At 36.7% G+C, this 22,858-nt stretch overlaps 1 protein-coding gene across 7 annotated transcripts in view; it reads left to right on the top strand.

Annotated features, from left to right (window-relative positions):
- Window positions 1–18,849, top strand: part of CD163 (CD163 molecule) — a 47,299-nt gene extending 28,450 nt beyond the window's left edge. For all 7 annotated transcript variants that reach the window (XM_070619027.1, XM_070619023.1, XM_008507982.2 and 4 more), the window contains 14 exons: window positions 487–807; window positions 2,495–2,815; window positions 3,309–3,629; window positions 9,728–10,042; window positions 10,141–10,455; window positions 10,819–10,911; window positions 10,993–11,307; window positions 12,433–12,753; window positions 13,474–13,782; window positions 14,142–14,171; window positions 14,379–14,486; window positions 15,720–15,815; window positions 16,590–16,643; window positions 18,644–18,849. In XM_070619027.1, the coding sequence (XP_070475128.1) occupies window positions 487–807; window positions 2,495–2,815; window positions 3,309–3,629; window positions 9,728–10,042; window positions 10,141–10,455; window positions 10,819–10,911; window positions 10,993–11,307; window positions 12,433–12,753; window positions 13,474–13,782; window positions 14,142–14,171; window positions 14,379–14,486; window positions 15,720–15,815; window positions 16,590–16,612 (2,888 nt within the window). In that variant the 3' untranslated portion in view covers window positions 16,613–16,643; window positions 18,644–18,849. The remainder of the gene's footprint in view (window positions 1–486; window positions 808–2,494; window positions 2,816–3,308; window positions 3,630–9,727; window positions 10,043–10,140; window positions 10,456–10,818; window positions 10,912–10,992; window positions 11,308–12,432; window positions 12,754–13,473; window positions 13,783–14,141; window positions 14,172–14,378; window positions 14,487–15,719; window positions 15,816–16,589; window positions 16,644–18,643) is intronic.
- Window positions 18,850–22,858: the final 4,009 nt, after the last annotated feature.

Here is a 22,858-nt window from a genome sequence, read left to right as displayed (position 1 = left end):
CATGCTTATGCATTTTTATTTTTTGCTTTTTCTTGTTTTCTAATTTCAAATTCAACTTTAGACAATTATCCATGCTCTGAATAAAGAAAGATTAAAGATTTTAAATGTTCAACAAACGACCAACTTGTCATTTTTACTACTTCATTGTATGCACCAGTTTTATTTTTTCTAGTTTTTAAAAGAAATACTTTGAGACAAATTTATCTATTTCTACATATAAGAGGGTTTACTCTGTCTTAGTAATGAAAGGAAACAAAACAAAACAGAAAGTAAATTTTAATCTGTAAACATTTTCCTTGGTAAGTAGATGTAGATGAAAGCCCTAATTGTTAGCTTGTTTTTAAAAGATTAAAATTTTGCAATATGTAAAGATGGGTAGCATCCACAATGAGGCACCATTTTTAAGGACAGCATCAAATCTCAAGTGTCGGGAGGAATCCTATTTTCTAAAATCACTTCCAAACTCTGGCCTTTTCTCTGCTCTAGATGGATCCAGCTTGGAGATGAGGCTGATGAATGGAGGACACCGGTGTTCAGGCAGAATAGAGGTCAAATTCCAAGGACAGTGGGGAACAGTGTGTGATGATAACTTCAACATAAATCATGCTTCTGTGGTTTGTAAACAACTTAAATGTGGAAGTGCTGTCAGTTTCTCTGGTTCAGCTAATTTTGGAGAAGGCTCTGGACCAATCTGGTTTGATGATCTTGTATGCAATGGAACTGAGTCAGCTCTCTGGAACTGCAAACATGAAGGATGGGGCAAGCATAATTGTGATCACGCTGAGGATGTTGGAGTGATTTGCTTAGGTAAGGACTGATCTGAGTTTGTTCTGTTCCCCATGAGAGGACAAAAGAAAGGGGGTAAGGGTCTTAAAATCCTGAACTCTTAAAAACATAATGAAGACTGCTTCTTTTATCATTTTATTATTACCTAATTTCAGGTTTCAGTTCTGATACCTGTGGAGATTTTACCTTAACTGAAATTAGGATAAAGAGGTTAGGGAGGAAGGATGAACAGTGAAATTGATATCTAAGTCATGAGGATAGAAGGAGGTGTTTAGAGAACAGTCCAGTATCCCCCTAAAAAAAAAAGAAAGAAGGAAAAAGAAAAAAGAGCCTAACTAGCAAATTTTGCTTTCTAGATGGTTTTTAAAAGTAAATCACCCCCTTGTCCTCTACCTACAAAAGTTTCCTCTTTAGCCATGTTAACCCACCCGTTCCCAAACTGTTAGTCCAAATTCACAGAATCAAATAATTAAAAAAAATAATTTTGGTTTCCTATTGAAACCTCATTTATGCTAGTGCAATGGCATGAGCAGACATTGTGTCTAGAGACTTTCAGGTTCCATGCTTGATCAGGAGGACAATGGTTTGTGTGTGCAGGGACTCCACTCACCTTTTTTCGCTTCAATTCTTAGTTTGATGAAGACCTAGTATATCTTGAATCCCAGGGAACATTTAGGAAAATATAATTAGAGTAAAAACATGCCTGTCGTCATCAGGTATCTTTTCTTTTGCAAATGAAGGAGAATCAATTCAAACTAACTTTAAAATAAGAGAATACTGACTCAGAAACTGGGAAATCTAGGAGGTACAGTTAGCTTCATGCATGGCTGGATTCAAGCACCTAAACAATGTCATCAGGGTTTTCTATTTCTTGAACTTGCTTTTTTCTTGTTGAACAATATGGCTGTCTATAGTCTGAACCACAAAGAATGGGATTCCTACCGAAAAGATGGATTTCATTAGCTGAAGAACGTGAAAGGGATTTGGGGTAGAAAAAACACAGTATGTACCTTCTATTTTCCTTTACCCATCAAAATCTTTCTAGGTCCTCTATCAGCACTATTTTTCTCAATGTGTTTTATACATGCTGAGGAATCACAATAAACAGTATGATGGCAACAAAAATTAAAATGGCCAGCAAAAAAAAAGCAATTTATTTATTACAAGATATTACTCAGAATCAAGATCTGTTCTTTGACGAATATTGATTGGGGGAAGGAGAAGGTAGTAATAGGGAGGTCCTTTTTCTCTTTTCTTTGCTTTTAAACTAAGGAAGTGGTCACAAAGGGACCAAGTATAAAATATAAACCAGGTAATATAGATAGGTAATGCAGTCAGAGGCAAAAGTGAGTGTTGAATATTGAGGCAAACTGGAGTGTGTAGGTACCACCTAAACACATGCAAATGTATATTTAACAGCAACAACAAAATTCCAACAAAAACTCTGTGGTCAAACAAGAAAATTTCACCCTGAACCTCCTGTTAGGAACGCTTCCTATAGTGCATGCTTTCCTTACTGAGAAGTACTGTCTTCTTGCCTGATCCACTCCTCCTTCCATCTTTGATTTTCAGTGGTAGTATATTACTGCTTTCTCTGTCTCGACTATATCTTCCCTTTTTTCCTTAACTCATCTCAGGTACATCTATTTAGAATCCCCTTATTCTTGTTGTTTCTTTGTCACAGACTTGTTTTGTTTCTCTCTTACAGAAGGAGCAGATATGAGCCTGAGACTGGTAGATGGAGTCACTGAATGTTCAGGAAGATTAGAAGTGAAATTCCAAGGAGAATGGGGGACAGTGTGTGATGATGGCTGGGATAGTAAGGATGCCGCTGTGGTATGTAAGCAACTGGGATGTCCAACTGCCATCACCGCCATTGGTCGAGTTAATGCCAGTGAGGGAACTGGACACATTTGGCTTGACAGTGTTTCCTGCCATGGACATGAATCTGCTCTCTGGCAGTGTCAACACCATGAATGGGGAAAGCATTATTGTAATCATAATGAAGATGCTGGGGTGACATGTTCTGGTAAGTTCAAACAGAGAGAAAAACAGAGGGAAGGACCTGTGGTCTTTAGGAGTAGGAACAGGTGTGAGATATGAGGGATGGAAATATCTATTGATTTTTTTGTTAGGGATTCTTTTATGCATTCTTTATTTGACTAGTTTGGAGTGTTGTCTTACTCAATTTTCTGTATTAATTATTCAGACTGCTGTTAGGGACCACACTTTGAACTCTAAATCTTCTTGGAGCTCTAAGAGACAAAATGTTATAGGTCTCTTTTTTTAATATATCTGACTTGCTCATATTTTTCTGCCATTAACAATTTCTATTAACCCTTGAAACTTAATCCCATTTATAACCAAATTTATCGTCTATATTGGCTGTTAAAAAAAGCTGGGAGATAGTTAAGCCATAATTTCCAGTGTCTCAGTATCTGGGAAGGAGCAAGTTAAAAATATATTCTTTGGGAACTAACTTCCTTAAGTGTTTATGGCCTGAGTGTATGTTTCTTTTGCAGATGGATCAGATCTGGAACTGAGACTTATAGGTGGAGGCAGCCGTTGTGCTGGGACAGTGGAGGTGGAAATTCAGAAACTGTTTGGGAAAGTGTGCGACAGAAACTGGGGACTGAAAGAAGCTGATGTGGTTTGCAGGCAGCTGGGATGTGGATCTGCACTCAAAACATCCTATCAAGTTTATTCCAAAATTAAGGCAACAAACACTTGGCTGTTTTCAGGTAGCTGCAATGGAAATGAAACTTCTCTTTGGGAGTGCAAGAATTGGCAATGGGGCGGACTTAACTGCCAGCTCGATGGAGAAGCCAAAATTACCTGCTCAGGTAAGACTTTCAATCAATGTGTTAAGAAGTTGAATTCCGAGAGCGTAAATTTCCAGTAATAACTTCGAAACTGATCAGAAACATTGTTCTCCTTGACTAGATTTTTCTCAAAAAAACAGAAAATATCTACTCCATTGTGAGAATTTCAGGTAAATTTATAATTCATTTTGTACCTTGCACACAGGTGTTTGTTTTTTGCTCACTTTAACTTTTGACTTATTTTTAAATACATAGAAGTGTGAAAGATTAAGGAGGTTAAAATTTTTAAGGTAAAACTTAAATATGTCTTTCATGCAAATGTCACCAAAAGATTTAAAAAATAACTTGGATAAACTGGCGTGATTGACACTTAGGCTCCCTCTATCTTACTATGAAAGAATTTTCCTCTTTCTGAACATTTTTGTGTATTTCACGGCAACCTCTTTAAAAAGCTCAAAAGTGAGTTGGCTAGCTTGTGGATAATCTCTGCTATTTTACACTAATCATGTTTATACAAATGCTAACTTTGTTAAAAAGTGATGCCTTTTCAACAACTGTAAGGTAATATATTGATGTAGCTACTACTAATATAGTGGGGAAAAAAAGACTTTAGAGAGAGCAACGTAAGAGCAAAACCATTAAACATACAGAGACCTAGTCATAGGGTGGAAACTTATGTGCTGCGTGTCCACTAGCCAATGGCTTTGCCCTAGACACATCCTAACCTAGATATGCTCCTAGGTTCATTCCCTGATGTTGCAAATTGTGTCTACCTCTGGTTACATAGAAATTATCCTCTGATTGAAATAAGACAGTCTTTTAAGATACAAATTTGAATTTATACATTTGCTTTTCAATCTTCTTTTTTTGAAAAAAGGTATTTTTTGATTAGCCAATATATTCACATAGTTTAAACTTCAAAACATGAAAGAGTAAACTTTTCCTCCACTGCTGTCCCCAGCTATCCAGTTCTATTCCCCACAGACAACTTCTGTGGTTGGAGTATTTATATATTCTTCAAGAGACATTTTATGTAAATACAAGAAAATACAAACAAACCCATATATAAGTTTCACCTCATTTTGTTATCCAAATGGTGGCATATTATATAAACTGTTCTGTTGAGTATTTACTTAATAAAATATCTTGACCATAATTTCATATCAGTTTTTAAAGAGCTTTCAGAAATTATTTCTGCATCCATGACATTTCTTTTCTCAGCATTTTTAGTGTGTGCATTTATTTATATTTTTAATTTCTTTTTTAGATAAAATTAGCTGTTAGCTTTTTTTTAAGGAACTAGTATTTGGATTTTTTAAGATTAGTGCTATGTGCGCTTTCTAATTCATTAAAATTTGTTTTTCTTTCTATTAATTCACTTCTGATATCCTAAAGTATGGTTTCTTTCTTTCTCTTGAATTCTTGAATTGGATGTTTAATTAATTTTGATTCTTTCTTATTTATTAATATAAATATCTGAGGTTATAGGTTTTCCACTGAGTGCACCAGTAGCTGTTTTGCATAATTGATGATTAATACTGTGTGAATCTGGGACATAGATCTTCCTATGACTATGTGGTCGTTGTGAATTGCTCTTTTTAGCATTATAAAGTTTCCAGTTTTTTATGGTCGAGTGATTTTTTTCTTAATCAAACTCATCTGATATTAATATCATGACTACGGCTTTATTTATTTTCAACCTTTATAAATCATTCTGTTTTAGGTGCATCACTTGTACTCATCATACAATTGAGATTTATTTTAAAAAGGACTCTGATTAAATTACTTTTGAGATGAGAGATATAGTTGATCTTAGTCATATTAAGATTATAGTGTCCTATTATGTATACAGAATATTTATAGTCATTATGTATTATGCTACAACTAAAAACATTTTTCACTATGTGACCTTTTTGGGGACTTTGCATGTGTTTGAGCACGGGCAAGCATACTTCTATGTCTGATAATTTTCTTCTAAATTTAGAAAGATTTGTATATTTTCCTATTAATTGCATTTCATATTAGCACTAAGTTCAGCTGCATCTAAAAAAAAATCAAATAAGAGTGATTGAAGAAAAAGTTTGGTTTTTTCTCATTAAAGAAAAGTCAGATAGGTAAGCAGTTTAAGGCTGTTTTGGTGGCGCTGTGGTCACCAAGAAACACCTAGAGTTGTTTTTCTGCAGTAATTATCAAATCCTCCTGGACAAGAATGAAGAATTGCCCTGCAACTGAGTGAGTTCCTTGGTAGGCCAATCTGATAGCCCAGGCTCTACTTTCTGAAGTTGCCCTCTGTCTGTTGTCCTTCACGAGCCCAGGTGCCGTTCTTAGGGCAGTTCTCCCTAGTGCATGGTTCTCCATAGTCACATGTGAGTTCGGTTTGGAGATTATATCCACACCTTTCACAACCCATTTTCTGCTGATATTAGTTTAGCGACCCTTGGGTTGCTGTAAGGGTTGAGTAATCACTGGCTGATGTCAGCTGCCATCAAAATCAGCAAAACAATGCTCTCTAAACTTAGTAGGCTTTTGGTCTATTTGCTTTAATTGAATGCCATGTGAAAGTAACCACAGTCAAAGAATACATTTACATACTTTGATCTATGCTGTGGCCAGTCCCTTCCTCTTAATTTATTGGCCACTTCCTTAAAATCATTTGAAACCATGAGTTTGGGAGGAAAGGCAAGACCTAAATCCTGTCTTTGCTGGTAGGCTCATTGTCTTTGTAAGTGGAGCATCAATTTTATTTTCTGCTAAAGCTGCAGTTTTATCACCATTTCAATTTGGGGGACAGGATACTTATGCTTTTTTTTTTTAGTCCTGCAAGTTTTAAATTATAGGACTTACAATTAACTACATATAGTAGCTGCAGGCAGAGCATGCCTCCCTTACAAATTGGTACTTTTCCTTCCACTTCTTCTTGCAGTCTGGCTACTTCTAGTCTGAGTTTATCTCTTGCTGGTAAGTGTTAAAAGTGGCAAGAAGGTTTCATGTCATACCAACCTTATGATTTTTTTCTCAGTTTTTTATACCTTCCTCAATGTTCTCCAATTTTTCAGCTTTAGTGAGCACATGATTTTCTTTTCAAGGTTACATTTGTCCAAATATCTTACCATGAATAACAAGACTCATTAGCTTTCCAGCCTCCAATATCTGAGTCATTGGTATATTCTGCCCATCAATTCTGTTTAATCACATTCAAAATCTAGGTTTCATAACTAGAGTACCTCACTTATGGTAATACATTCTGAATTATTTAGGATTCTTTTCAGCTGCATATAGTAGAAATCCCAAATAGGATAAGTTGGCAACTTAAGGTGGGCCCCTTTCTCTACAGAACTATATTTTTGTTTGCTATTTGTCATGCGTTTCCTTTGCTTTCTTTTCTAAACTTTTTTGTTATATTTATGTAGCTTTTGGAAGCTTTTTCACTTATTTTGCGGCCCAGATTTTAGCTCTCTCCTTGTTTTGCTAGAAATAGGGTTTGTAATTTTGTTCCTTGCCTTACTTGATACTTTCAGAAGATTTCCAGGAAAAAAATAGAGGAATACTGTCTCTATGCCTGCAAAATTCAAATCGCAAATTCCATAATCTATTTGAATTCTTAGACTTTTATAGAGCACAAGTCTTTATGGCTGCAAAGGGCCAGAAAAACTCAATAAAGCAGGAAGACTAGAATGATAAAACAGTTTCTCTCTGATGTGCAGTTTAGACAAATCAGACAGAAAGAAGTCTAAGAAATTGTACTCTTTAAATGCTGTTTCACACGTTGTTTATGTGGTAAATTCCTCATTTTTTTTTTTTGTCAAAACTCAGGTCAGATTTATAATATTCTCTAGAGTTTTCCTACTAAGACTCAAACAGAACTGATGACTTCTTCATTTTTCAGTTTTTTTATCCAACATATATTTCTAATTTTGGACTCATGATTATTTAAACATGTGTGTCTTCTACTAAACTGTGAGTTCTTAGGGGAGAGAGCAATCAATGAGAAATTGAGCAGCCTTGAAAAGAAGTAGCCTTCTCCCAGGTACACAAGGTTGGGAAATATATTACAGTTAGAAGGAAAAGTTTCGGCAGAGGTACAGAAGCATGAAAAAGCATAGTATGCCCAGGCATCTTTAAGCTGGGGCGTCAGGTATGATTGATAGAGTAATAGATAACTAAGTCTTCTAAGGTAACATCATGATAGAGTAATAGATAACTAAGTCTTCTAAGGTAACATCATAGATCATTTTAAAGTATGTCAAGAAATTAGCATTTATCATCTTTCCTTAATTTTAATAGATAGGTAATATTGGGAAATTTACCAAAGCTCTCTGTGCTGCAATTTCCTCAAAAGAAAAATGATGGTAATAATAATACCTACCTCACAGGAATTACACAGCAAGTGATCAATACATGTTAGCTACTATGGTTATGATTGTTATTAGCGGTATTAGTATTATCTATCTTCACTGATAGACTGAACTCTGTGACAGACTTTTTAGCCCATCCAAATGCCTAAAACATTGTAGGTAATTAATAACATTTGTTTAAAGGATAAATTATTGTATAAATAATAAAGAAACATTGAACTATCTTGAAGACAAAGATATCATGTGAAAATATTTGAAATTTAATAATATATTTGTGGTCTTGGCATAGACGTATTGGAAAGAGGACTTAGAAACAAGTAGACCACAAGGACACTATTGCAAAGGTTTACATGACATGTGATAACAAATTACATTAAAGCAATAGCAATAAATATGGACAAACAGTGGTGGTTTTCCACATGTGCAGTCATTGTGAGGGTCAAGATTCTAGTCTGGAATATAGTGCCTGGCTTTAAATCCTGGCCTTTCACTAACTCGGGTGTGACCTTACCAAATTACTACATTTCTCTGTGTTTCAATTTCCTTGTCTGTAAAATTGGAATGATATTAATAATTATCCCTTTAAGTATCTGTATGAATTAAATAATGTTTGTGGAACACCTAGCAAAATGCCCTGTATACAATAGGTGCACACTTAATGTTCACTACTATCGTTATTATTACCATTATTCCTCGTGAGATAAAGGAGTGGTTCAATTTTAGGTGATTCTAATTTGATCTGAATCTCACTAAGTGCATAAAGAATACAGTGGTCTTATCAGTACATTAATTCATTCAGTCCTGAACACCTTAAGTTCCAGTTGAACAAGTAAATATGTTTATGAATATAAATGTAAAGGGAAATGTATAGATGAAAACATACTTATTGGCAGTTAAGAGAAGATGTCCATTGAGAGGATGAGAAAGTGGAGGATAGAACTTCTTTGGTCAGAGAATACATGATAAAGTACTGTTGGGCAGGAAGGAGGAGTAAAGGGGAGAAAGAAGCGTCTCATGTATCAAGTGTAACAGTTATCAAAGGGAAGAAGGGGTCTGATGTTCATTTTGAAATGGGAAGTACATCGAAAAACTTCATGTAGAACCATTTGAAAAGGTTGGGGCAGACTGCAGATTGCAGTGGGCGGAGGATTGAGTATAGGGCTAAAAGAGAGAGTGGATATATGTTACTGTGGTCTCCAATGTTAGGAATAACGTAAGCAAAATACTGAAAGGAAAGAATTATCATGCCTCCAGGCATGGTTGGTCCCAGGAGGCAAAGTTCCAGAATTTTTCCAGATGAATTGGTCCAATGAGGAATGGGGAGACCTAGAAATTGCTATGTCCAACTCCAGGCAGAAAAGCCAAGAAGGGGGAGGCCCCATGGCCGAGTGGTTAAGTGCACATGCTCCGTTTCAGCAGCCCAGGGTTTCAACAGTTCAGATCCTAGACTCAGACATGGCACCACTCATCAGACCATGCTGAGGTGGCATCCCACAAGGCACAACCAGAAGGACCTCCAGCTAGAATATACAGCTATGAACTGGGGGGCCTTGGGGAGAAGAACAAGGGAAAGAAGTGAAGATTGGCAACAGATGTTACCTCAGGTATCAATCTTTAAAAAAAAAAAAAAGGAAAGCCAAAAGGAATGAGAGTGGAAAATCACTAAACACTCTGGTCTCCCTTTCTCACTCTTCACTCCCTTCCTCACCTGAAGGAAAATCTGAGTATCATGTTATCTTTCACTGAAATATTATTATTTTTCAGCCCACAGGGAACCCAGACTGGTTGGAGGGGACATTCCCTGCTCTGGTCGTGTTGAAGTGAAACATGGCGACACATGGGGCTCCGTCTGTGACTCTGACTTCTCCCTGGAAGCTGCCCGTGTGCTGTGCAGGGAATTACAGTGTGGCACAGTCGTCTCTATCCTAGGGGGAGCTCACTTTGGAGAAGGAACTGGGCAGATCTGGACTGAAGAATTCCAGTGTGAGGGGCACGAGTCCCATCTTTCACTCTGCCCAGTAGCACCCCACCCCGACGGGACCTGTAGCCACAGCAGAGACGTTGGAGTAGTCTGCTCAAGTGAGATGCAAAGAACATGTTCAATTTGTTCTCATACTGTGAAAAGGGTAGGGATAGGTAGTCACAGACATCTTTTGTAAAGCCCTGTCTCCTTCCAGGATACACAGAAATCCGCTTGGTGAATGGCAAGTCTGCATGTGAGGGAAGAGTGGAGCTCAAGATTCTTGGGACCTGGGGATCCCTCTGCAACTCTCACTGGGACATGGAAGATGCTCATGTTTTTTGCCAGCAGCTTAAATGTGGAGTTGCCCTTTCTACCCAAGGAGGAGCACATTTTGGGAAAGGAAGTGGTCAGGTCTGGAGGCACATGTTTCACTGCACTGGGACTGAGCAGCACGTGGGAGATTGTCCTGTAACCGCTCTGGGTGCATCGCTATGTTCTGCAGGGCAAGTGGCCTCTGTAATCTGCTCAGGTAAGAGGATAAATGGCACTCGTGGTGGTGTGCCTTAAGAGTAGCTGTACCTTTAGAGATGAAGATAGAAAGTAAAAGGGAATGATCCATTTTGTGGGATCACAAGAAGTGTGCCAGAATGTTAACCTCATTTGTCTTTTTAGAGAGAAAGTAAACTTAATTTGCATGGACCTTGTAGTTATCCAGTGCTTACCACGTGCCAGCTCTTCTCAAAGAACTGCTTCGTTCCCAGCCTGCTTGACCCATTCACCTTCCTCTCTCTAAAACTATGTTTGCCCTCAGCTCACCTAACATTCCATCTTGACTCCCTTCCTCACTCTAACTTTTTGTATCTTGTATGACTGAGCAACTTGATATTTGCAGGAAACCAAAGTCACACACTATCTCCGTGCAATACATCATCTTCAGACCCAACAAGCTCTACTACTTCAGAAGAAAGTGCTGTTGCCTGCGTAGGTAAGAATCAGTGACCAATCTGTGAAAATGATCTAGATCCTTAGGAATGCATTTTATTCATATTCTATTCTCTCTTTCCAGAGAGTGGTCAAGTTCGTCTGGTAAATGGAAGTGGTCGCTGTGCTGGGAGAATAGAGATCTATCATGAGGGCTCTTGGGGCACCATCTGTGATGACAGCTGGGACCTGAGGGATGCCCATGTGGTGTGCAGACAGCTGGGCTGTGGAGTGGCCATTAACGCCACTGGTTCTGCTCATTTTGGGGAAGGAACAGGGCCCATCTGGCTGGACGAGATGAACTGTAATGGAAAAGAATCTCGTATTTCACAATGCCATTCACATGGCTGGGGGCGGCAAAATTGTAGGCATAAGGAGGATGCAGGCGTTATCTGCTCAGGTAAGTTTTGCCCACAACCTGTGGTCACAATTACTTAAGAAAGGAGTGAGGCAGGGGACAGGATAGCGAGGGATGTTAATCTCAGAGAATTCCCTGAAAAGCAGACACAGAGGAATGTACTGTAAGTCAAGATCCCATAAGTGTTGATTTGATGGATTACTGCTACCTCGTTGGCAAAGTAGCATAATATCAGAAGAGAAAAATTCAGAAATGAGCTAGCATATCATGAAAATAACAATACTAATAAGTTCTTTTATAAATATATATGGAGCTGGATATTGGGTAAGGATTCAGCGCACTACTGTATTAATAAAGAGGTAGATTAAAAGAGACACGAAGAAATATATTTGGTGCTACATTATACAGAGAAAAATATAATTACCATGCCTAAGTAATTTTTCATGACAGACAAATGAGACTGACTTCTCGTAGGAACAAAAGTTACCATAAGAGGCCACTGCTTTTGTTTTGTATTCATGGGAAACTTTAGAAAGTATTCTGAAATAGAAAAATGGACTCAGTCGTTATATGTTAGGGAAAACAGTACCGTGACTCAGTAAACTTAGGGAAGTGAAAAATTCTATATGCTAGAAGTGATTCTGATATTCATATTTAATGACATAAATCTAGTAGAGGACACATATGGAAAAATTGGGAAGTGTCAGAAAGGGAAATATTTTATTTTAAAGTAATGTACACAAAACATTGGTTTAGTGTCGCAGTACCTCACAAATTTTAACTATCAAAGACAACTGCAAAACTAATGAATGGAATAAGTTTCTTGAAGCTAAAATTGCAGTAGTTTATGGGAAAAAATCCAAATTATGTAACTGATGAAAGGCTCTGAGCCTTTGACTGAGATTTAGAAGTCAACTTTGAATCATTGGTGGCATTCTAAAGAGGTCCCTAAGTCCAAAACCCAAGACTAAAAAACCATAAAAATATTTATAGGACAAATACTATATTTTGCTAAAATCTACTAAATCATCCAGAAGTTACTGAAGAATTACCAGTAATTGACATATTGTACCTATTTTTAAAGAATTTTCACCTCAGAATTAAGAGAGAGAGTCCTCTGAATCATCAGAGAAGTTATGAAACTACTAACTCTGTATTCCACCCTAGAGTTCATGTCTCTGAGACTGATCAGTGAAACCAGCAGAGAGACCTGTGCAGGGCGTCTGGAAGTTTTTTACAATGGAGCTTGGGGCACCGTTGGCAAGAGTAACATGTCCGAAACCACTGTGGGAGTGGTATGCAGGCAGCTGGGCTGTGCAGACAAGGGAAACATCAGCCCTGCATCTTTATACAAGACAATGTCCAGATACATGTGGGTGGACAATGTTCAGTGTCCAAAAGGACCTGATACGTTATGGCAGTGCCCATCGTCTCCATGGAAACAAAGACTGGCCAGCCCCTCAGAGGAGACCTGGATCACATGTACCAGTGAGTATCCATTGACCTATATGAAAATTCCATTCTGTAATTCTGCTATCATCTTCTGACTTCATTAAGTAGGAATGAATAACCTCTGGTTAATACTTATTGCACCTGAATGGTGTAATTGATTTTATTTAATTTAGCCAGTGTGCATTCAGGATTAGTGATCATTTTTCTCAAGAGTATTATCCTCGCCATGGTCTTCTTGAAAGTTTTATTCATTTGCTTTCTCTGTGAATAAATGAGAAGCAAAGAATACATGATTCAGTATTTGACTATTGAATGGTCTACTTTACCTTTTCCATTTTTCTTTCAAGTATTGTCTTGCTACACTAATATGAGGAGATAAGCAGTCAGAAAAATTAATCCTAAGTATTTCCCCATTCTCCATCTTCTTAAAATGAAAGAAGATTTCCGCGTACCTGACAACCTCCCAAGCTCTTTTCTATTTGAGAGAACTGACCATTATGCAATGTTAACTTTATTCATTCGATGTTTCCCGACTAACACTAATGTTCTTACGTAGAGGATGAAATATACCCCATTTGCTGAAAAGACATGCACTTTCATAAAAGATGAATTTTGTTAAAATATATTTTTAAATGTAAATTAAATAAGCAAATTTTAAAATAGAGATTTAAAAAAGAGTTTCAAATCTCTTTTTCCCTGTGACCTCTTAGAAGCTTTATCTTCTCAGAAATTACCTAGCTGTCTCTGATTTTTCAGACAAGATAAGACTTCAAGAAGGAAACACTACTTGTTCTGGACGTGTGGAGATCTGGTATGGAGGTTCCTGGGGAACAGTGTGTGATGACTCCTGGGACCTTAAAGATGCTCAGGTGGTGTGTCGACAGCTGGGATGTGGCCCAGCTTTGGAGGCACTAAAGGAGGCGGCATTTGGTCAAGGGACTGGGCCCATATGGCTCAATGAAGTGAATTGCAAAGGGAATGAGTCTTCTTTGTGGGATTGTCCTGCCAGATCCTGGGGGCACAGTGACTGTGGGCACAAGGAAGATGCCGCTGTGAGGTGCTCAGGTGAGTTCCAGGAAGCTGGCTTAAGCTTGGAATCTCTGGCTGCAAAGAGAGTGTGGGCAGTGAAGTGCCTTGCGTAAAGACTGGACATATCAACACAGGGATCTGGTGGGGAAAGAATCACGATGTTTCAATCTGATGGAATGATGAAAACATTTGTTGCTATACACTGGCCTTCACCAAGGAAAAGAGTATAACTTATATGCATCCCTGTGCAGAGGGAAGAAAGACTGGAGGACTAGTTGTAGGTCAGAAGGAATAGTTTACTTGGTTGAGAGGCTTGAAACCCTCAGACAGAAAATAGAAATATTTGTTCTATATATTACTCCCAAAATTGAGTCTCCTTCTCTTTTCTCCTACAGAACTTGTCAAAGAATCATCAAATGCCACAGGTATATCATGGGGTTTACAAGTATGGGGCCAATTGTATGCATTATTTAGAATGCCTCTCATTTAGAGACTTTGGGTCAGAAGAAGTTCTGAGGATTTGAAATTTACTTCAGTAATTTTGTATCTGACCTAAGAGAGGGATAGTAACTAGGGACCTAGGTCTTTTGGCTAAGACATTATCATCTCTTGTGACATTTACTTGTTCTCAGGTCATTCATTCCTTGTTGTATTGGGGATCGTTGGTGTCATTCTGTTGGCCTTTCTCATTGCACTCTTCTTGTGGACTCAGAAGCGAAGACAGAGACAGCTGCTTACAGGTCTGAGCCAATTTATGGTCTCTCTAATGTTTCCATGGAATAAGAACCTTCTTGGGATAAAAAAAACAAAGATGAAAAGTATTAGACTCAAGTATCAAATGGCCAGAAGGGTGGAGCCTAGAAGAAGTTTAAGCAGTTCTCAGAAAAGAAGAAACAAAATTTCAGAGGAGAAAATGGGCCTTTGTTGTATTGATGATGATTCCTATTCTCTATCTACATGTTTAATAGTGATGTCATAGAACTGATAGTTTAGAATGAATATGCATATATGATTTAGGATGAATCCTTTATTGCCCAAACATTATTTGCTCTTCCTATATAGTTATTACTAATTTTGCTGTTTTGTCAAGAAGTATGCTAAGCTCTGAAAATACAGACATGACTAATCAAGTGTTTCTGTCTTCTTGGAATTTCAAGTCTAGCAGAAGAGATATACAAATAAACAAATAAACTGCAATGTAGTATTATACATTAACATGCATAAGGAACAAAAGTGTCACAGAGGAGAGAGTAACTAACTAAAAGTGTAGGGGAGTATCAGAGGCTTCTTGGAAGCTTTTGAGACAAATTTTGAAGAGAAGCCTCAAAGAACTGAGTAAGGTGCATTATAGGGAAAGAGAAAAATATGTACGAGTGTAGAGAAGCTTAAAGAATGGCACATTTGTCCTTTTAGGGGAAATTAAAAGTTGATTTCAAGGAGAGAATCTACTGATAAGGCTGCAGAAGAGACAAGGAACAAATTATAAAGTTCTATATTCTGGTCAGAAGATTAATAGTCATTAAAGAGTATTATGTGGGGAAGAGCAATAGTCAAGCTGTCTTTTAGAAAGTTCTGTTAGACAACAGGATGTATGAAGGGTCAAAGGATGATCTCATTATTGATGAGATAGCATTTTGAAATAGTTGAGATGAAAGATGAAAAGGACTTTATAGTGAGAATGAAGGGGAGAGGATAGATTTTAGAGAAATTTGAGGAAAAGCTCCAATGAATTAGGGAAGACTGCTGGCTGCCTTGGGGGAAGAAACTGGGTTATATGATGGCAATAGGGGAGGTTTAGCCTCATCCTATTGCATTTGTGTATGTAGTATTACAAGGGAAAAGCTTGGTAGTAGAATGAGATGGAGACATGGATAAAGGTTAGGTATCTTTGCACTGCTTGGAAAAAAACCCACATAGGGAGGCAAAGTTTTATTATGATCTGCTGATCCCTAACCTAGGACCTCTGTTATCAGTGTCCTCGAGAGGAGAGAATTCTGTCCACCAAATTCAATACCGGGAGATGAATTCTTGCTTGAAGGCAGATGATCTGGACGTGCTGAATTCCTCAGGTCTGTGAGTTCTTTGAGGGTCTATAGCCCTAAACTAAACTAAAAATTATTTTTAGAAAAGACGAAAGTTTCAATCATGAGGAGACCTCTGGCTAAGAGGTCTATGATTACTTGTGACTGAGGTACAAAGAATCATGTAGCACCTCATTTTTTCAAAAGAGAAATTAATCTTCTAAAAGGTAGTTTAATTTTTCATATCTTTTCCACAGTTTCTTCCATTTCCACTTCCTGCTACTTTCCTTTCTCTAATTTGGCATTTATTATATTTTTCTAAAAATCTAAAAACTTAAGTTTTCTATATCATTATCCCAACAGAAGCAATAACTATTCACAGGACATGCTTCTTTCTTTGTCCTTTGACTTCTGTTAACACCAATGCCTCTCAGCAGTATAACTCTGCAGGGTTGGAAGAAATATCACAATATCCACATACTCTATGAAAGTTAGATGCCTTCTCAATATTCCTTACCTTCTGAGAGGAGACTGCCTCACTTCTGCAATCCAAGGGATTTGCTGTTTGCTGCAACTATGTCAGAAAACATATTTAAAGCATAGGAAGGACTCTCTATGCCCCTTAAATCACATTTGTTTGTCTTCCCAATGTGGACAGTAACTTTAGATATTCAAAGAGCTTCGAAGACACTTGAGGGAAGTTCTGATTTATTTCCCAGAAATTATTTTCTTCCTTTCAAAAAATTCCAATGAGTCAGATGGTTTTAGTGCTGCTGGACTAATTTCTGTATCTTAATCTTTTCCTATTTCTGCATGAAAAAGAGGACCGTTCTGAGGTACACTGAAAAGGAGAATGGGAATCTATAACCCAGTGAGGTGAGTGAGGAGAATTTATTCATTATTGTTCACAACAGGTACATTTCTTTTTAAAACGGAGAACTCTCCAGTATTAGAAAGAAAGAATGTGTATACACATATATTTACATATATATGTATATATGTTGATGAATATGTATATGTATCCATATTTAGAATATGTAACAGCTTTTTATAAATTTGACTCTTGTACATTTCTCAGTTGCATATATATTCTAAGCAATAACAATGGTATATTACGGAGCTAAGGAGAAACTGGGTAATGTTCTTACCTGCTATATTTCATGTTCATATTTTATTTTGGGGACTGTTGGGGAGGTGGTGGGCTTTGGAAGATTAAGTTGGGGCAAGATAGAATCAAATTTTATAATTTTCCTTCATGAGGAAAGTATAACAAAAGAAGAAAAAGTAAACAAAGCAAAAAATTTAAGTCATACATCAAAAAGAAAAGATGGCTAAATGAGTTAGTGGAGACATTTCTTATTTTTTAAAAAAAACAATTTGGAGAGGACTATACACTTAGAAATGATATGTGGCAAAAGTATGTTCTTTTTTAGAAATATTATATATGACATAAAAGGAATACAAATTGAGACAAAGGATAAAAGTTGGAACTCTTAGAAGAATATAAATATAAAGTGTTATTATATATATACGCATATAGAGAGGGAGTTCTTATAAATTGTATATAACATGAAAAGGGTTGATATTTATATGTAAATTATATATATTTTATCAATTGTTAAAACAAAGAGAGCATCTAGTGGATAATTGGGCAAAGCTGTGAAAAGACAATTCACACAAAATGAATTTCAGATGACAAATACAGTCATGTGCTGCATGACGATGTTTCAGTCAACAGTGGACTGCATATATGACAGTGGTCTCACAAGATTAGTACCAAATAGCCCAGGTGTCTTGTAGGCTGTACCATCTAGGTTTGTGTAAGTACCCGCTATGATGTTTGCACAACAACAAAATTGCCTAAAGATACATTTCTCAGAACGTGTCCCCTTCGTTAAGCAAGACATGACTGTAGACATTTAAAAAGTGCTCGAATTCACTAGTATGTCTGGCAGTTCAAATTATGATTAACAATATTATATTGCTATATATAAATCAGACTAAGAAAAATTAAAAACAGCATCAATATTTATTGCTGGTGGGAATACAGAGAAAAAAGTAATTTCAAACATTGCTATTGGAAACAAGAGATATGGTAGCCTTTGGAGAAAGCAATCTGGAAACTTCTATTAAAATTTTTGGAAAATGCTTCACAGATCCTTTGACTCAACAATTCCACCTCTGAGAATTTCTTCCATACAGATGAAGCCACTACTGTGTAAGAACATATATATATGAGGGCTCCTTCTTGCAGCATTGTTAGTAGTGGCAAAAAGCTGGAAACGAAGCGAATGCCAATCAGTGGAGTAGTGGCTGGAAAAATTATGATGCAGCCAAGTAAAAAGAAAAATCATCCACAAAAATGCTAGGATGTCATTTATGTGCTCATGTTATTGAATATAACTAAATATAACTTTTACATCTGTAAAATTATACATGTGTATATGTATAAAGAAACATTCAAAAATTCTAACAGCATTGTAAACTGAGGAAGACTGAATGTCTTTTGATTTATAATCTCAAACAAATGAATATTATTCTGATGTAGTAAATAATGATTAAACTATTTTTTTTCCTTAAAAAGTGCTTACTGCTGAATCACTGCTTTAGAATCACATGGAGGTGGTTTTACAAATGGCGTTTCTGGGTACCACTGTAGTTCTATGGAATAGAAAGAAACCTTATGCACACTGAAGTTGGAAAATCATTTCATATAAGTTTTCAATTCAGGAAAGGAGTATGCTTTTTAAGTATATGTGAGTTTGAGTGTGTGTGAGATAATGTAATGTAATATGTTATATTATATTCTAACGTAATTCTTCTATGTGTGTGGATGAAGATAAAAATAACTTTTTTCCCTCTATTTATGGCTTTAGTTCGGCCTGTACGATACCATGATGAAGAACTGGACTATTGAATGGAGCACGAATCCACCTCGTTCACTGAAGACTACAGTACAGTCCGTTTTCCTCCAGTATTCCAAAGACCGCTGCTGAATTTATAAAAATTAAACAGTGAATGTGACTACCAAGAGTTGTATATAAGATTTTCAAGGGGATTAAATAAAAAGCAATATTGCTAATTTGTATTTGCTTTAACTTCTTGTTCTTGCTTTTATGAATTTCTGAATGGGCTTTCTGACTTTTTTAGGAGTTTCCTAAATATAATATGATGTCTTTTCATTTGACAATGTTTTCATTTGCTTATAATATATATTTTTCTAGTTTGGTTTTAATAATAATTTTCTTCTTATTAGCAAATAAAAACAAATTTATTTTTCCTTTAGTTGTTTTAAGAAAGGGAAAGTTAATGGTTATTGAGGGGTTTGTTGATAATATATGGTTATCCCTAAGAGGCCTAACTCTCGTTGGTTCTTTAACCAAAAGTTATCTAATCATTTATTCTTTCATTCAACAAAATTTATTGAGCACCTGTTTTTTGTCAGGTATTGTTCATTAAATCCCCAATTATATGCCATGCATCCAATTACATCAGGTACTATATATGTGTGTAAATACATATATGTGTGTGTGTGTATATATATATATATCTCCAATTATAGTATACACACCTAGGAACCCCACCTATATGATAATTAACATAAATCTTTTTTTTTTTGAGGAAGTTTAGTCCTGAGCTAACTACTGCCAGTCCTCCTCTTTTTGCTGAGGAAGCCTGGCCCTGAGTTAACATCTGTGCCCATCTTCCTCCACTTTATATGTGGGATGCCTACCACAGCATGGCGTGCCAAGCAGTACCATGTCTGCATCTGGGATCTGAACCCACGAACCCCGGGCTGCCGAGAAGCAGAACGTGCGAACTTAACCACTATGCCACCGGGCCGGCCCCAAACATAAATTTTTATGTACATATTTTAAAATAATATGAAATAGAGTCTTTACCTATATTTAGATTTATTTTACCAAAATTGTGTATCAGACATCAATTGTTAAAATACCTCCTAATTAATGGACATTAATTAGTAGGTGGTAAATGAAAATTGTGATGGTATTTCAGAATTTCCACCACTGTTTTAGAGAGTATTAGTAGTAATGCTCCCCTCTCCTTTTATTGCTCAACATGTCCCCTGACTGGTAAAACTCTACTCCGTGTAATAGTAGTTAACATGTTGTATTTACTGTGCACCAGAGAATGCTTTAAATGTTTTACATGAGTTAACAGCTTAATCCTCACAATAACCTGATAAGGGACATACTTTTTCATACTCACTTTAGATTTGGGAAAACTAAAGGACAGAGAGGTTAAATGACTTGCCTAGAGACATGCAACTAGTAAGTGACAGAGCTGAAATTTGAAGCAAGGGACTGGCTCTACAGGCCATGTTCTCAACCATCATATTATATAAATATTGCCTTTCAAAATGAAATACAGTTTATATGAGGCCAAAACATTTCCAACTTTCATTGTCTTATACCCACTTACGTGTAATTTATGACACTGTTACCGTTTGTAGAGAACTGATTTACTTTGATGAAACAAGGGCAAAAATGGCGTATGAGCTACCTCAACAGAGAAAAGGATCAAATCTATATTAGCAAACCGTCCTCTCAATCTTTGCCTGAGTCCATCTGCTCCAAATCTATCTCTGTCTAGCATCACAAATTTTCTCATCTTTCATGTCTATGTCACTTGGCCACTTAAATCACCTAGTTAAAAATGTTTTTTGGAAGAGGATGTATTTTAAAAATGGGAATATTTACCTTTCCCTTCTTAACTCTTGGATTACTTTTCTTTCAGTGACTCTTTTACAGAATTCTTTCCTCTGTCAACCAATAAAAAGCCCAATACAGTCATTTATTATTAGTGTCTCTTTCTCTCAATATCTCTCATTCTCTCTCTCTCTCTCTCTTTCTCTCTCTCATAAGTTGCCATTTAACAGTCCTAACAATTCTTATTAATTTATTTCTAAATTGTTTGTGTTTTTTTGTCATTGTAAATATCTTTTTTTTCTTCTGGGTTTTAACTGGGTTACGGCTAACATAATCTACATTTCTGATTCTCTTGAAAATTCAGGAGATCTGGAAACATTGGGCCATCATTCCAGCATGACAGCAGTGAGCTGGGGTTAAGTAGCCCCTTCCTTCTATCAATAGGACATGTGCTTGTCATTTTACACATCCACACTCAGCCCACTTCATGCATTTACATTACCTTCCTGGCCTCTATAGGCAAATGCACTTATTTAAGGGTGGGTGAATTGTAATTACAGATGTTGACATTACCTGGATGAAACAGTACTATGCATTCTACTTGGTGCTGCTATTGACTCTATGGCCTCACCAACTCAGTCCATAAATCTGACCTCACCTGCCTGACTTATAGAACTTCCCAGGTCCTCCTAGCTCTGTATGCTCTTCTGTGGTCTACCTTCGGTCTCTAATCAGAAGCAATTGCCATGTCCTCTCACCTAAACACCCCCTCCACAGTCCTCCCCTTCCTGCTGCTTTTCCTACTACAAGCATGGTACCATTGTTTAACTGACAAACTGAAAGCCCAAGGGTCTGTAAATACTCCTATCATCCGCAGCTTTATTTGCATATCTGTTCTACTTTCCTCTAAAGGTCTGCCAGTTAGGAGGAAAAGTTCTAAAATGAAAAAAAAAATTTATATCTCTGGTCTTATAATTTCTCATTTCTTCCTCGCCATGATGTAGCTTATCCCAAACTTCTGCAACACCATCTATAGTGATGCCAAATAAATTATAAGAAAGGAAAAAATACCTTCTTATCTACCCTAAATAATTCTTGACTTATATTGTGACCACACTGGACTATAAAAACTTCAGATAAAGATTTTTAAAGAAGGATTATATTATGGCTTAAGAAACTTTTGTTATACATATTTCTGTGATTCGCGATAATATCATAAATCCTCTCTATAGACCACGTTCACATTCACAAGCATAGGAGAGCTTGCTCATTTGCCTGTTTTCAGCATATTTCCTCAAACATTTTATAAGCATATCTTTCACAAAGATATATTTCTCATTTCTCTTTTTAACTTTTTTAATTGTGTTCATAATAGTTTACGTCATGAAATTTCAGTTGTACATTATTTCTTGTCTGTCACTACATAAGTGCTCCCCTTCACCCCCTGTGCCCACCCTCCCACCCCCCTTCCCCTGGTAACCACTAAACTGTTTTCTTTGTCCATGTATTTGTTTATATTCCACATATGAGTGAAATCATATTATGTTTGTCTTTCTCAGTCTGGCTTATTTAATTTAACATAATTCCCTCTGGTCCAACCATGTTGCCACAAATGGGATGATCTTGTCTTCTTCTATGGCTGAGTAGTATTCCATTGTGTATATACACCACATCTTCTTTATCCAATCATCGGTTGATGGGCACTTGGATTGTTTCCATGTCTTGGCTAGTGTGAATAGTGCTACAATGAACATAGCGGTACATATGTTACTTTGAATTGTCGATTTCTAGTTGTTTGGGTAGATACCCAGTAGTAGGATAACTGGGTCATATGGTATTTCTATTTTTAGTCTTTTGAGGAATCACCATACTGTTTTCCATAGTGGCTTCACCAATTTGCATTCCCACCAGCCTTTTCTCCACACCCTCTCCAACATTTGTTATTTTTAGTCTTCGTGATTATAACCATTACAGGTGTAAGGTGATATCTTAGTGTAGTTTTGATTTGCATTTCCCTGATGATTAGTGATGTTGAACATCTTTTCATGTGTTTATTGGCCATCTATATATCTTCTTTGGAACAATGTCTGTTCATATCCTCTGCCCATTTTTCGATCAGCCTGTTTGCTTTTTCGCTGTTCAGTTGTGTGAGTTCCTTATGTGTTGTGGAGATTAACCCCTTGTCAGATATATGATTTGCAAATATTTTCTCCCAATTGGTGGGTTGTCTTTTTGTTTTGATCCTAGTTTTCTTTGTCTTGCAGAAGCTCTTTAGTGTGGTGAACTCCCACTTGTTTATTTCTTCTTTTGTTTCCCTTGTCTGAGAAGATATGGTATTCAAAAAGATCCTTTTAAGTTCGATGTCAAGGAGTGTACTACCTATATTATCTTCCAGGAGTTTTATGGTTTCAGGACTTATCT

This window comes from Equus przewalskii, chromosome 5, assembly GCF_037783145.1.
Source record: "Equus przewalskii isolate Varuska chromosome 5, EquPr2, whole genome shotgun sequence".
NCBI classification, from domain to species: domain Eukaryota; kingdom Metazoa; phylum Chordata; class Mammalia; order Perissodactyla; family Equidae; genus Equus; species Equus przewalskii.
The sequence above is the reverse complement of the archived record's forward strand: the minus strand, read 5'-3'. Positions and strand labels throughout refer to the sequence as shown.